At 39.2% G+C, this 15,029-nt stretch overlaps 2 protein-coding genes across 2 annotated transcripts in view; both read left to right on the top strand.

The window, feature by feature from the left end:
* Positions 1-15,029, top strand: part of LOC119411943 (serine/threonine-protein phosphatase 6 regulatory ankyrin repeat subunit C-like) — a 1,101,338-nt gene that overhangs the window by 817,473 nt on the left and 268,836 nt on the right. The window lies entirely within an intron of this gene.
* On the top strand, positions 3,801-5,246 carry LOC119411953 (ammonium transporter Rh type B-like). Its single transcript, XM_037678926.1, has one exon. The coding sequence runs from the start codon at positions 3,801-3,803 to the stop codon at positions 5,244-5,246; it is 1,446 nt and encodes a 481-aa protein (XP_037534854.1).

Genomic DNA, 15,029 nt, shown 5'->3' with positions numbered 1-15,029 from the left:
TTCTCCTTGTGTTTGAGTGGGTTTCCTCAGGGTACTCCAGTTTCCTCAGTTCAAATGTTTGCCCTCAGACCTCAGCAAAGAGCTGTGATCTCAAAAAGATTTGCCTGGCTAAATAAAGGTTAATAATAATAAACTATTAAGGAACAGCTGTTTAAAATTAATGCAAATACCTGTTTAATGGTACTGACATTAATCTCACTTGCAAGACTGTTTTATTTCTGTTGCTTTATATAAATTTTTCTCTTAGTTGTAGACACTTTTTGCAAAAAAGAATGTTGAACATTTAGCTGGTGAAGATTCTCAGTTGACCATATCAACAAGAACCTGAAGCTGGAGGCGTGACATAACAAGTGACAGTAGGTGAAGTGGAAAGCATTGAATGTTGCGAGTTTTCTGAAATAATACTGATCTCAAGAATGGTAAATGGACTGTACTTATATAGTGCCTTTCATCCATCCATCCATCCATTATCTTTACCCGTTTATTCCATTTTGGGTCACGGGGGTCGCTGGTGCCCATGTCCAGCAATCACTGTGCGAGGGGCGGGGTACACCCTGGACAGGTCACAAGTCCATCACAGGGCCACATAGAGACAAACGAGACAAACAACCATTCACTCTCTCACTCACACCTAGGGACAATTTAGAGTTACCAATCAGCCTAACATGCATGTTTTTGGTCTGTGGGAGGAAACCGGAGTACCCGGAGAAAACCCACGCATGCACGGAGAGAATATGCAAACTCCACCCAGAAGGCCCCTGGACCGGGGTTTGAACCAGGGACCTGCTCGCTGAGAGGCAGCAGCTCTACCAGTTGCGCCACCGTGCTGCCCTAGTGCCTTTCAACTCAACTTTATTTTTGGTAAATTAAAAGCATTACAAAAAAAGGGAAAAGCAATATAAAATGGTAAATCAATAATTTACCAAAAAAGGAATAGGCTGAAGCCAAGGCTTATATTTGCCTACCCTGTTCATAGACTCAGCAGTCTACATAATGACAGATATCTACTGTCCACATATACACATACAGACATTTACCGTATATTTAAAAATGCATGTAGATAATACATACATATACTCACATTACATACATGGTTACACAATACATATATAGATCTCCATAACATCTCCATAGGCTTTTATAATTTTACATTTTAAGGCTCTTTTAAAGGTCACCAAAAAACATATTATTTGAAATCATCATTCAATTCATTCCAAAGTTTCACACCGATAACTGAAATGCATCTAGATTTTACTTTACTTTTCTCTTTAGCTTGTTCAAATATTAACAAACCTTGTCCATGTGGTTTGTATTTTTTTCTCCTTTGTCAGAATCCTCGCTTGGTAATCAATGTCTGCATTCTTCTTTGTGAGGTGCTCATTTACAAACACATCTGTACCCTTAAGGTTTTTTTTTACAACTTTTAGCAGTTCAATTTTGTGTTTTGTGCTCACAAATCGAATGATGATATTTGGTCTTTTGTTCGGTTTATCCATGCTTGTATTTTGTTTTGGCGGCACTGCGTAACAGGCAGCAACAGTTTTACTATCCAGCGAAATGTTTTTACTGCTGAAGAACCTGATGACTTGCTGCTCCAGTGACAGCAGTTCATCTGGTGGTGCGTCTTCCCCTTTATTGTCTTCTGCTGTTGTTCTTGCATATGTGCGGTGTGTCGTCTTAAGTCCAGATATCACCACATCGTCCTTTCTTGTGTACTGTTCCAGGTCCTCCACTCTTTTTTTCCAGCTCTTCAATCTTCTCATCCTTTTCTTTAATAATTGCTTTCAGTTGTTGAAATTCTCCGATCAAACGCATCAGGCTTGTTTGTTGCTTCACCACCTTGCTCAGTTCTTCTGACATGACATTCAATGATAGTTTAAGTTCTTCCATGTCTTTTGTCAAGTTCGGAGCCATTTTTACTGCTTGTTAGCTGCTGAGAATCCTGGTAGGTCACTAGGCCTTTGCTGGTTGTTAAAGCACATGTAGTCAAAAGGTGCTTAAAAGTTGAAAAATAGCAGAAATGATCCTACAAATCTAAACATTAGTTGAATATCAAAGTGCAAACCTTTAACATTTGCTTGGATGTTGAGTTGTATTTTAGATATTCAATAGATTTTCAATAGATTGCAGGCCAGGTCTGCACAACCTCTCCTATCCAGCAGCCATCTTCTTCAGTTCTCCCTTTCTATCTTATCGAGATACTCAAAGCGCTTTACAACACAATCTGTGCCTCATTTACCCATTCATACAGCACTCTACTAGATCTCTACAAAGCTAAATGAACAAATCATTCTAAAGAGACTAATCAGTGCTTTATCGCATTCATACACTGATGGGACACACATCAGAGGCAATGAGGAGTTCAGTGTCTTGCCCAGGGACACTTCGGCATGCGACTGCTGGTGGATTTGAACCCTCGCATTGGAGGACGACTGCTCTAACCACTCAGCCACAGCCGCCCTCAGTAAAGAATTAAACAAGTCGTTCATCTTTTGTGGCATTTATTATAAAAGAAAGAAATCAAGGACAAAAGAAAAAGGACATAATGAATTTGAAATAATGCAATTGCAGGACATCCGTTCCCAAGGTTTCAGGAAGCCGACACACAAAACAAGGATTTTAGGGGCTCCTGATTTGCAAACACTCATAATAAAATACAATGATCTTGAAACACAGACTATCTGCTTGTCCTGAGCCTGGTTCTGCTGGAGGTTTATTCCTGTTATGAGGGAGTTTTTCCTTTCCACCATTGCCTTTCTGCTGACATCCTTCCTTCCTTCTTTCCTTAGATATATAACTTTACTAATTGATATTTATAATGTATGTATAGATGTTTCTGTTCAGTGCCCTGAGATGACTTCTGTTGTTACTTGGCGCTATATAAATAAACTGAATTGAATTGAACTATATGAAACATAGATTATGTCAGGTATAAAGGTAATGAAATATAATTCTTCTTTCACAGTGTCAAGTCAGAATGGGAACATATAATCTTGTGAATGTTTTACCCTCAAAACTGGCGTGTTGCAAGAAGAAAAAATCTGATTCAATGCAGGAATTTGAAGCCACACTGTGGTGGCTTTATGGGTGGGTAAGCTGTAGCTCTTGCATGTGGCGTGTTCCCAGTCTGAACTGCCTGATGTTCACAAGTTGTTCAAGAAAGAAAAACTAGTAAGTTGGAAGCAGGGAAACATGGAGAGTTCAGGCTGTCCAGTCTTATAGAAGAGTTACTAGAGCTCAAACGTCTGAAGAATTTTGTATTATTTCTGATAGAATGGCTCAAAACATGATGTTATGCATTAATTTGATGGGATCTATGTATATCAATGGAAATAGGCCTTTTCCCAACTCTCTGTCATGTTCTAGCTCACCTTCTTCCCCCTGTGTCTGAAAGATCACAAACAAATTACTTTTCCTCCTTGCATTTCTCTTTATAGGTATGACTTCAGCTCCTATGAATAATATTCTAAATTTCACCTAAACCTTATTAAATTACAAATTAAACATCCACTCCAATTTTGTTGACTGTTACTAAACAGTCCGCGACGTGAACAAATCATAATTTAAAACCGACTGTAAAGAAAAACGGCAGGAGAGATAAGGTTATCGTGAAGAATCTGGGGGATTAAAGTGCGTCAACGCCTCACACGCTGACCTGTTAAATAACTTTGTCCTCTTTCTAGACCAGGAAGATGTTTAACCAGTGCTATTAGCTGCTCTTATCTTCTTGACTGAAATGGTTTAAAGGAGTGCTGCAGCAGCCGAGGGCGCCTGTGTCCTGTCTTCTTTTGAGCATCAACATGAACTCGCCAACGAGCTTGAAGGTGCGGTTACCGGTGTTGGTGTTGGTGTTGGAGGTGGTGATGGTAGCTCTCTATGCCATCTTTGTCACCTACGATGACAACTCAAATGCAAAGCTGCAGAACAACGAGACCGACCCAATGCAGAACTCCCTGTACCGTGACTACCCATACTTCGCCGATGTGCAGGTGATGATCTTCATCGGCTTTGGTTGTCTCCTGGCCTTCTTCCGCTTCTACGGCTTCGGCGGAATGGTCTTCAACTTCTTCACGGCCACGTTTGCGATCCAGTGGGCAATCCTGATCCAAGGTTTCTTCCAGTTTTACCACGACGGTAAAATTCACCTAGGGGTGATCAACCTGGTGAACGCTGAGTTCGCCTGCGCCGTGGTGCTCATCTCGTTTGGCGCTGTGCTTGGAAAGACCAGCCCCGTTCAGCTCCTGGTCATGGCCCTGCTGGAGATCTCGGTCTTTTCAGTGACAGAGTGGGCTGTGCTGAAATACCTCAGGATCAACGATGCAGGAGGCACCATCCTCATACACCTGTTTGCTTGTTACTTTGGCCTCGGGGTGACATTCGTGCTCTACCGCCCCAGTCTGAACAAAGGACACCCCAAGGAGAACACGAGTTACCACTCTGACATTTTATCTGTGATGGGAACCCTTTTCCTTTGGGTGTTCTGGCCTTCATTTAACTCTGCCCTGACTTTTAAAGGTGATGACCAACACAGAGCGATCCTCCACACGTTTATAGGCCTGAGCTCATCAACCATCACGGCGTTTGCTCTCTCGGCCATGTTCAACAAAAGGGGGAAGCTCACGATGGCAGACATCCAGAATGTGACACTGGCGGGTGGCGTGACTGTAGGAGCCTCTGTGGACATGATGATATCTCCTGTAGCTGCATATGCCCTGGGCGTCATGGGCTGCATCGCCTGCTTCTTCGGTTACAAGTATCTAACCCCTTTTTTGGCCCAACGTATGAGGATCCAGGACCAGTGTGGGATTCATAACCTCCATGGGCTCACGGGCCTCATATCATCCACAGCTGGAATCTGCGCCATCCTCCTGGCGTCTGAGGAGACCTACGGGCCCAGCTTGTACGAGATCTTTTCCCACCGTGCTCCACCTGAAGGGGATCCCAAGCTGCTGGAGCTGCAGGAGTTGATCCCCGGTCTGAAGCCGGGCCTGGGCCGTACCGCGCAGGAACAGGCTCTCTATCAGGTGGCGGCTGTTTTCTCCACCATCGCAGCATCCGCAGTCGGCGGGCTGCTCACCGGGCTGGTGATAAAGCTGCCGTTCATGGCGCCGCCGTCTGATGAGGACTGCTTTGACGACAAGCTGTTCTTCAACATGCCCTCCGACTTCGAAAGCGCCGAGCCGCTCAAAAACTGTATCGACTTGGAGGAGAACGAAAAAACAAGTTCTGTAAACACCAAAGTCTGACGTTTGGAGCCTTTGAAATGCAGCCAGTTTTAATATAAATGTCTTTTTTTACACTGTTAAGTTATTGTTTTAACACACAAATATTTCAGCCTAACCTTTGTCTTGCTGCAGAGATCAGAATGAACTATATTCTTGTTTTAAAGAAACAAGTAACATTTTGCATTCCACAATCAAATAATGTTAATTCTGCTACCTAACAGCAAGTAGTGTTGTGTTCTGTGGCCTCTAGCTCTGGTTTAGTTCAGTCTTGGTTTCTAACATGTTTCCAATGTCTAAAGCACGTGTTTATGTGCTTTACTCGTGTCTTTTGCTTCAGTTCTTGTTTTAAGCAGCCTTTTGATGAAGATTGTCCGCCTTACATGAGTTCATTCTGCCTTCTGTCCGGGCTATTCTTCACGGTTTCCTGTCTTGTTTTTATTCTTTTGCTATAAGTGTGTTCAATAAATTCAACTTTTGCTCCTTCTCTGCCTTCCCTGTTATGGCAGCACTTAAAGTATTCACACTCTTGGATGTTTTGTGCTTTTATTGTCATACATAAGTTATGGTCGATATAAAAATGTGCCCTCTTAACATAAAGGTAAAAGAAAAAGTGTCAATCAAATTTCTACAAAATAATACCAGACTCAGAGAAAAGATTGAAAAGTAGATGAGCTCAAAAGTATTTCCAAAGTTCTACGCATCCCCACGAGTTCTGGTAACTCCATTATCAAGGAATGGAAGGAACATGGGACATGTGTAAATCTACCAGGAGCAGGCCGTCCTCACAAACTGCATACAGTGACTGTTGCCCCAATTCTTCACCAGTCTAAGCTTCATGGGAGAGAGACAAAGAGAAAAACACAGTTGAAGAAAAGTCAGATTAATTCTCAGTTAGAGTCTCTGAACAATCTGGACAAGATTTTTTATGTTTTCTAATTAAATATATGAAAAAAAGTGTTGCTGACCCATAAATGCTTCTTTAATAACTATTCCATCGGGGACTATTTATTTACTCCAGAACGTTTATTACCGTTTTATAATGTAATCAAAATCCACTATTTACTGCACTTTAACTATCTAATGTTGTTTAATTGTCCCTTAATGATTAAGTTTAGAAAGCTTGGTGTTAGATAATAAACTGGTTCAAATCAACAGCGTGTGAATAAAATACTAAAAGCAATATTACATGCTAAGTAATAAATAGATTAGTTCTGTTTGATGGAGTTATACTGTGTCCTGTGATTACGAGGGGTTGAGGAGACATTCGGTGCCTTTTATGAACTGATGGGACCAAAAAGACTCTTATCTAATCGTGGAGAATATAGAAAATCAAAGTTCTGTCTGTTTGAACAGCATAAGACTCACGGACTGATAATGTGGCTTTGATGTTGTCATATTTTTGTGTTAATATGATGTTTTTACTGCAGGAAGTTTAAGATCTTTGATCAGGAACTTTTCAGAACAGTAGTTACTTTCAATTTTATAGTAGTAAGCTTCTTTCAGCTGCTCCCGTCTTCAGGGGTCACCACAGCGAGTGAACTCGCTTGACAGATTTGGCATTTTTTTACACTGGATGCCCTTCCTGATGCAACCTGGGTTTGAACCCGCAACCTCAGGATTACAAGAGCCTGTACGGACCACCAAACTACTGCAGCTCCTAGTGGCTTTCAGTGTTGTCATTTAATATGCGGTCTTTTTTGGCCTATAAGTCACAGTTTTTTTCATAATTTGCATGCCCTGCGACTTATACGCCAAGTGACTTATTTATGTATTTTTTCCATATTTATAAACCAATTTTTGGCTGAGATATGACCGTTTTCATTCATTCTGACTAAAAATATTGAACACTACCATTTTTAACCGCTAGATGGTACGCGAGGTGTGTGGCATGCCGTTGGGTCATATAATAAGTAAAAGTGGCTATTAATGACACTTGCCAAACCAAGCCACATTCGTCCAACTCGCTTGGAGTAACCATCAAATCAGCTTCATTTCGCTGCACCGCCCCAGCAAAATGAATTTAATTTGACCATTAAAGTGCATTTATTAAGTAAAAGTTCAACTGAGACACACCTTTGCTATAATTTTGAGCAAACAAATAATTGTTTTTAAGTGTTAATCTTGTTAAAGTCCTCCCGTGCACGCTCCCGCGGCCGCCATTTGGCAGCCAATCGATTTTTTTGCTATTCTCTTTTTTTAGTATTCAACCACAAATACGGTTGTGGACCTTCCATTTATATTTGATTCAGATTTGAATGACCGAACAATAGTCAAATCATCTAAAACAAAGATGTTTATATTAGATAAAACAGGACGTCAGCTTCACTTTGGAGACTGGGCTGAACACAGCACCTCAGACTGAGGAAGTCTTTCGGATGAAAGACGAAACGTTTCTACAATTTTATTTTTTTTGAATGTCCAGAGGACCAGATTTAACTATTTTTAGATTTTTCTACCTGGATTATTGAGCATGCATCAGGACAGCTTCATTTCGGTTCAACAGAGTACAAAAACTCAGCTTATTTTTAACCAGTTCATTTTCAAGTTTATATGAGCTGCCATTTTTTTTGTTTGTTTTGTTTTGTGCCCGCTGTCCTGTTGAAGTCTATAGCTTTCAAAATGCTTTTAATGTGATTTATTCACAGAATTACTTTTTTCTTTTGTTAAAAACATGCAGTTTCAGATTCATGTCTTTAGAAATAGCAAACTTCTAATAAAGCTGCAAACAAAACTTGCTGATGACTTTTTGAAGATTAAAAACATCAGAATTCTGATAGTTAAAGCCATCCATTTGTATCTGCTTTAGCTTGTGTTCAGGGCTGGGGGGGTCAGCTGGTGCCTGTTTCCAATAGTCATTCGACGACAGGAGGGGTACAGAGTCACGTAACGGCCCCGCAGAGAACTGAACACGCAGCCTTCTTGCTGTGATGCAGCAGCAAAACCTTTATAATCACATGACCTGAAAGGACACCCTGATTATTTGAAGGCTGTTTTGTAGCATAGACCCCCACTGTACATTTAAAATAATACTAACATGTTCGTTAATTTCATCAAAAAGCAACATATTAATCAACTACTCAATATCACAAATATATGATCAGATTTTTACCCATATTAATGTTTTAGAACAACAAATGAAATCCTAATGTTTAAAACTTTAAGTTAGTTATTAGATCAATTAGTTTCTGTATTTTTTATCATTACTCATATACAAAGAGGACTTACATTTTGAATACATTTCATTCATAAGTACAGTCAAATAAATGATTACAAGAACAGAAAGAAAACCATTGTTCCTTTCCTCTGATCTATTGGACGACCAGTTTACGGCACAGTATCTTATCTCCCACACTGGTTATTGCCTCTTTTACTGTTACCGCTGCCACAGTAAATATAGTCATGTGATAGATATAACGTGTCAGCAAAGATCTGTCAAGAAGTTTAAATGTCACAACTTCAAAAGCTGCTTGGAAAAGAGAACTGAAAAACTGGTGTTTATTTATGTGTCAAAAACACTTACTTTTACTGGGTTAAAGGGGTTACGTTGAAGTTATTTCAGTTTAGATGAGAGTAAAAAGTCGTTGTTAGGTTTAAACATATGGAACTCGGAGAGAAACATTAAAGTTAAAGGGGAGCAGAAATGTATGGCACCAGAAGCTGAGTCAGCACTTGTACACAAATCACACAAGTCCTTTAATGCTCTTTACCTCCAAACAATGTCAGTGACTGTTCTACTTCACTAAGAGTTTTTTTTTTTTGAACAACAGGTTGGAAAGTTACTGTACATTTACTCAAAAGCTGTACTTCAGTTCATGTTTATATGATGAACAAGTTTTAAACCAGGGCTGCCAACTTTCAGAAATAGAAGTTAGGTCACAGACTGGGCAGGTGACCCTCAGAGGACGGAGGCCATTTTGTTTTGATGATATTTAGCTTTGAGATATAACTGTTATTAACAAGAATGTCACCAAAGAAAACACGCAACCGAACTTTTACGGTACATGTCCATGTTAGAAGAGGTTTTTTTGTTTTTTTTAATTCAGTGAAAGTTTTGCTCCTATTAGCTTTTAGCCACCATTTTGCTCCTTTTAGCTAGCCTTTTGCTACATTTCACTTTCAGTTAGTCTTTTGTTACTTTTAGTTTTAAGCCACTGTTTAATTAATAATTTAATACCGTAAGCAGAATTGTGAGGAAATCTGACAGAGAGCTCAGACTTTGATTATAGTGAGAGATCGGCTGCTGTTCACAATCTGTTCACACACTCTATCCAGACAGAAATAAATACTTGTCGCAGAGGAACTAAAACTGTATTTTTATTCCAGCACTGACACTCGTGTCAAATGAGGCTGTAAACCTATAAATATAACCAATAAATAAAAATATTGATTGTAGAATGAAAAATCTAATTAAAATAACAGTCATGTGATACGAAGCAGGCTATACAAACCTGTTTAGGACTATTTCAAAAATCATTTTTTAAACTTTAGATCTTCGGCTACTATAATCAGAAGTGGGTTGGTCAAATGTTTTTTTAAGCCACCAGAACAAGGTTTCGTGGATACTTGGAGGGTCGTTTTTACGCCCGTATGTGGATAAAATTCAGAACCTGTTAGTGTGATTGCAGGGTTTCTGCCTCGTGGCAGATCGGCACCATTAAGCAGCAGCTGAGGTCAACCCTGTTAACGAGCTTAACGAGGTTTATAAAGAGGATTCAGTGTTCTGACGCTGCAACGTTATTTCAGTTGGTATAGTGGCAGCCGTCCTGTGTTTTTGAGAATTGAAATCATATTTTCCTTCAACCTTTATTTAGACAGGTTAATCCCATTGAGCCTCAGGGACTCATTTACATTTACCTGATTTCTTTAACAAAGAGTGATGAAAACAGTGGACAACAGCGACAACATTAGACAGTCACAAAAGAGGCATACAAATTTAATTTTTTTTTTTTTTTTAACAAATCAAAACAAAATAGCAACCAAAAGGACAGTCAAAAGGAAAAGTAGCGAGAAAAAAAACAAACAGCTAGATTATAATGTGGTGTAGAAAACTAAAAACAGGAACATGTCTGCATTGGTTCTTGCCAGGAACTTAACAGATGTTTGAAGCCACATGGAGAGGTCAAGATCAAGAGCTTCAGATCTTTCTGCAAGATATTCCAGGAAACAGGAGCGGAGTATAGGAGAAGGCCCTTTTGCCTAATTCGGTCCTTACTGAGGGAACCCTGCAGGTAATAATGTCCTGAGTGCGCACGCTGTAGCTGCACTCACGCAGAGACATGTAGGAGGAGATGTACGAAGGCAGCAGACCAAGAAGTGATTTAAAGATGAAACTGTATTTACCAGTCCTCCTGTTTTTGGAGTATGACTCTACTGTATATGGCTCCAGTGTTTCCAAAGTAAGGACTGGACCTAAAGGAACCAGTTGCCCCCTGAGTGCCTTCTGGGATCCCTCCTCTCTTTGTTGACAATCCTGACGGAAACTGAAACATTCCCATCTTCTCTAGAACCTGCTCTCTGGAACCTTTACCAGTCCTCCTCCTTTTCCATTTGTTTCCCCTGAGCCTCCTGTAAATTAACTTTTTAACAATTTCTCCTGTAAATAAACCTAACTTTTATTCCTGACTTGTCTGAAGCCTGTTCTTCTCAGTCCTGCTTTGGTGTTGTTCCCTCGCAGTTATGATAGTAATATAAATAAATTCATTCAACCTTTATTTAGACAGGTTAATCCCATTGAGCCTCGGAGACTCATTTACAAGAGAGACCTGAATTTTAACAAAAAGTGATGACAACAATAGACAAATACACACTAATAAACACTATTACTAAAATAAATGCAGTTTTTGCTACTGATGATTGAAGTTTGAAACTTTGAATACTTCTAATGGAAAATTTATGCTGGCAAATAAATCAATTCCAGACTGTAACACATTTGGCCAATAATTAACACAATGTAGTGGGAAATTGATCTGCCACTCTTATTCAGAACCTTTTATTTAAGTATAACTATAGAAGCAGAGACTTTTGCATCGAAATGCCCATTCACTTTATAAAATCAGTACTTTTACACAAGGGTGTCCTACTTTACACCAGGACGTTGACTGTTGAGAAGACAAACAGCGCCATTTGGTGGTGACAGCTCAGAACCTTTCACCAGAACATGGACGGGTCCTCCTCTCAGAGGTGGTTTGTGTACTCCTCTGCGCTGTCCGTGGAGAGGATGGTTTTGGTTTTATGAGTTTGTACAGAAGAATACAGCTCCGACACGGTGGAGACACCGCCTGTGTGACCTTCCGCTCCTCTTTCAGACTCTGTTGGCTCCTCTACAGGGGGCCCTGACTGGATCTGTGGAGAACTGTGACCTGACTTAGACCTGGGAGCCTTCAGTGCCAGGTTGGCGTAGCAGTCCTGGTTATTTTGGGATGTAAACAGAAACAAACAAAGCATAATGAATGAGACAGGATACACGACATGACTTTACTCTGTCACAAATAGCTTAATGTGTGAATGCTGATTGTGATCTATTTTTCTTCTGCACGTATTTCGGCTTGTTTCATGTCCTGCAGTTTTCAAGCTCTTTCAGCAAATCATATATGAAAACGTTCAGCTTGTTCAGGGGAAGGGTGATAGGACTTTTGGTATTGGTGCAACTTTAGCTTTTTGAAACATTTAGCCTTTTCTGTCACTTTTCTCTAACAGAAAATGAATGAGCTCATTTTACATAATTCAGATATTTAGATCTGTTTAAACCTTTTATTGCTCCTTTCACATTTTGTTCTGGTTCAGCTTCTTGCAGCTTCCTTGTGCAAATTTAATTTTTTTTCAGCTACTTTCAGCTAATTTCATCTGTTTTTTTCAGCTGTGTTGTGCTCATTTTAGATAACTAAAACATTTTTGTGCTTCTTCTAACTTCTTTCTGCTAATGTCAGCTTATTATGTTCCTTTCAGCTTTATCTACTATTTCAGCTACTATATAGCTGTTTTATGCTAATTGAAGCTTTTTCTGCTAATGTCACATTTTTTGCACTCATTTCAACTTTTTTCTGCCTAATACAGCAAAAATGTGCTCTCTCCACTTCCTTCTGGTAATTTAAGCTTCATTCTGCATTGTTTTAGCTACTTTTCAGCTGTTTTCTATGTTCAGTTCTGCCTCTTTCAGCCTTATTGTGTAAATGTGTTCCTTCTGCTTTCTTATGCTAATTTAAGCCTGTTCTACCTTTTCAGCTAAGTTTTCAGAATTTTTTCTAGCTAATTTCAGCTGTTTTCAGATCAATTCAAGTTTTCTTTAGTAATTCCTACTCCTTTCAGCCTAATTAACTTCTTTCTGCTAATTTCAGCTTGTTATCTTCCTTTCAGCTTTTTGCAGCTAGTTTCGTTTTTTTCTGGTATACTATTTAGATGTTTTCATGCAAATTTTAGCTTTGTCAGCTAATGCTACATTTTTTAAGCTCATTTCAGCTTTTTCACTTCCTGCTCGTAGGTTAAGTTTCTTTCAGCCTTTCTGGCTACTTTTTAGATGTTTTTTTGCATGCTCATTTTATCTTTTTTTAGCTATTGTCCTAATTTCTATGCTCATATCTGCTTATTTAAACCTAATTCTGCAAATACGTGCTCTTTCTGCTTTCTTCTGCTAATTTAGGCTTTCTCTTTCATTTCAGCTACATTTCAGCATATTTTTTTAGCTAATTTCAGTGATTTTCAGCAAGTTCTTCTGCAGTAAGCATTCACACTGCATTTTCACATGCAATTTCTCTAGTTTCTCTTCATATGCATCATTTTTCTAGGAGCCAACAACCTGACTGTGTAACCGCTCTACCTTTGAGTCTGGACTGACTCTCTGGGGATTCCTCAAAGATGAAGAGCTGACTGACGGGTGGAGAGGAGCAGCTTCTGTGCACAAAGCCTCACCTGTGGACAACATGACTCTGAATACCTGCACATGTGCACCTGCTAACACTTGTTCACACAGAGCCCTTACTTGTAGCTGGGTAGTTTAGATTTCCATAAATCGGATTCTCTTCCATCTGCCTCGAACTCAGTCTTAAATTTGACACAGAGACAAAACCTAAAAGTGAACTTCTGCTCAAAGATGTATAGTTTCATTAAATGTGGGTGACCTACCTTTGTTTTTTATTTAGCTGACCTCTCGCTTTTCCTGTTACAGCATAAAAATGATATATTTATTAGAAACAAAAATATACTTGTTTTCTGTCATTGGAAAGAACATGATGTAATTTACCTGGACAACATTTCAACTTGCAGCAAAGGATGTTCAGCAGCAGTGAGAGGATCAGCAACGAGCAGAGAACGAAGAAGATCACTTGTGCCGTTTGTGGCAAACATTCAAAAGTAAAATCTACAAAAATTAATTAAGTAAAAGAAAACATTATTAATATAGTCAATCAATTTTAGCATAATCTAACTGAGTGAATTTTTGTTATTTTTTTATAATTTCTAGAATTAGTTGACTGGAGCAACCATTTTACATTGGATGAACTCCAAAAGTTAATCAGACGTAGAGGTGCAACTAATGGTTACTTCCTGAAAGTTTCACTCAACTTCACTAAAATTAAAAATATCTTGTCCAAAAGTGATGCGGAAAAACTGATTCATGCATTCATCACATCTTGGCTGGACGTCCATAAACCTCTTTAAAAAGTCTTCAGCTGATCCAAAATGCTGCTGCCAGAGTTTTAATAATTGTTGATAGAAGAAATTATTTTTCTCCAGTTTTAGCTTCTCTCTATTGGCTCACTGTCAAATTCAGAACTGAAGTCAAAATCTTACTTCTAACATACAAATATCTCAACAACCTAGCTCCATCTTATGTTACAAATCTTATTGTTCCATATTTTCCTAACAGAGCACCTCAACTGCAGGTTTACTTGCAGTTCCTAGAGTTTCCAAAAGCAGAACGAAAGGACGATCTTTTAGTTATCAGGCTCCTCTCTTGTGGAGCCAGCTTTCACATTCTGTCCGCAAGGCTGACATAATGTCCAGTTTTAAGTTTAGGTTTAAGTCTTTCCTTTTTGATAAATCCTATAGTTAGGTTTGGCTTGGGTTCTCTGAGCCATCCCTTAGTTATGCTGCTATAGGCTTAGACTGCTGAAATTGAGTGCATTTCTTCAGTCTGCTGCTGTTTTGCTGTACTCTACCTGTTTGTATTTGTAATAATTTCTGTCATTTACATGTTGTTGTTGTTGTTTTTTTGTTTTTTTTGTATTTTCTCCAGTAGAAAGTTCACCTGGACCTGTCATTCTGTGTTTGTTTCTCCTTCCTGTCCTCTCAAGCACCAGCCGGTCGAAGCAGATGGCCGCTCGTCCTGAGCCTGGTTCTGCTGGAGGTTTCTTCATGTTCAAAGGGAGTTTTTCCATTCCACTGTCTCCTTTGTGCTTGCTCAGGATGGGAGACTACACGAAGTAAAGAGTCAACCTGTCTGCTGGCCTCCCTAGATAGGTAACTTTTACTACTTGGCTTTTAAAATGTATGTGAATGTTTTTGTACAGTGTGTTGAGACGACTTCTGGTGTGAAGGTGCTTTATAAATAAACTGAACTGAATTGTGTTGAAATGAAAGTTTCACTAAAACTTGTCAACTGGTTCAAAAAATATTCTGCTAACAGAAAGAACAACTTAACACCAACGTCACGTGCAAAGATTTTGGCCCTAAGCATCACAACAACCTGCATAAATTAAAACAACAATAACACTTCCCTCAAAATTGGAACTCAAAATGCTTTGGGTGGCTATTCACTCAGGTTAAAAAAATATATATATATATATATATATATATATATATATATATATA

Source organism: Nematolebias whitei, chromosome 7 (assembly GCF_014905685.2).
Source record: "Nematolebias whitei isolate Nwh7 chromosome 7, NemWhi1, whole genome shotgun sequence".
Lineage (NCBI taxonomy): Eukaryota > Metazoa > Chordata > Actinopteri > Cyprinodontiformes > Rivulidae > Nematolebias > Nematolebias whitei.
This window is presented reverse-complemented; position numbering and strand designations above follow the sequence as displayed.

Bases quoted from the DNA above. Each gene is read 5' to 3' on its own strand.
- LOC119411953 (XM_037678926.1), top strand. From the start codon at position 3,801: ATGAACTCGCCAACGAGCTTGAAGGTGCGGTTACCGGTGTTGGTGTTG.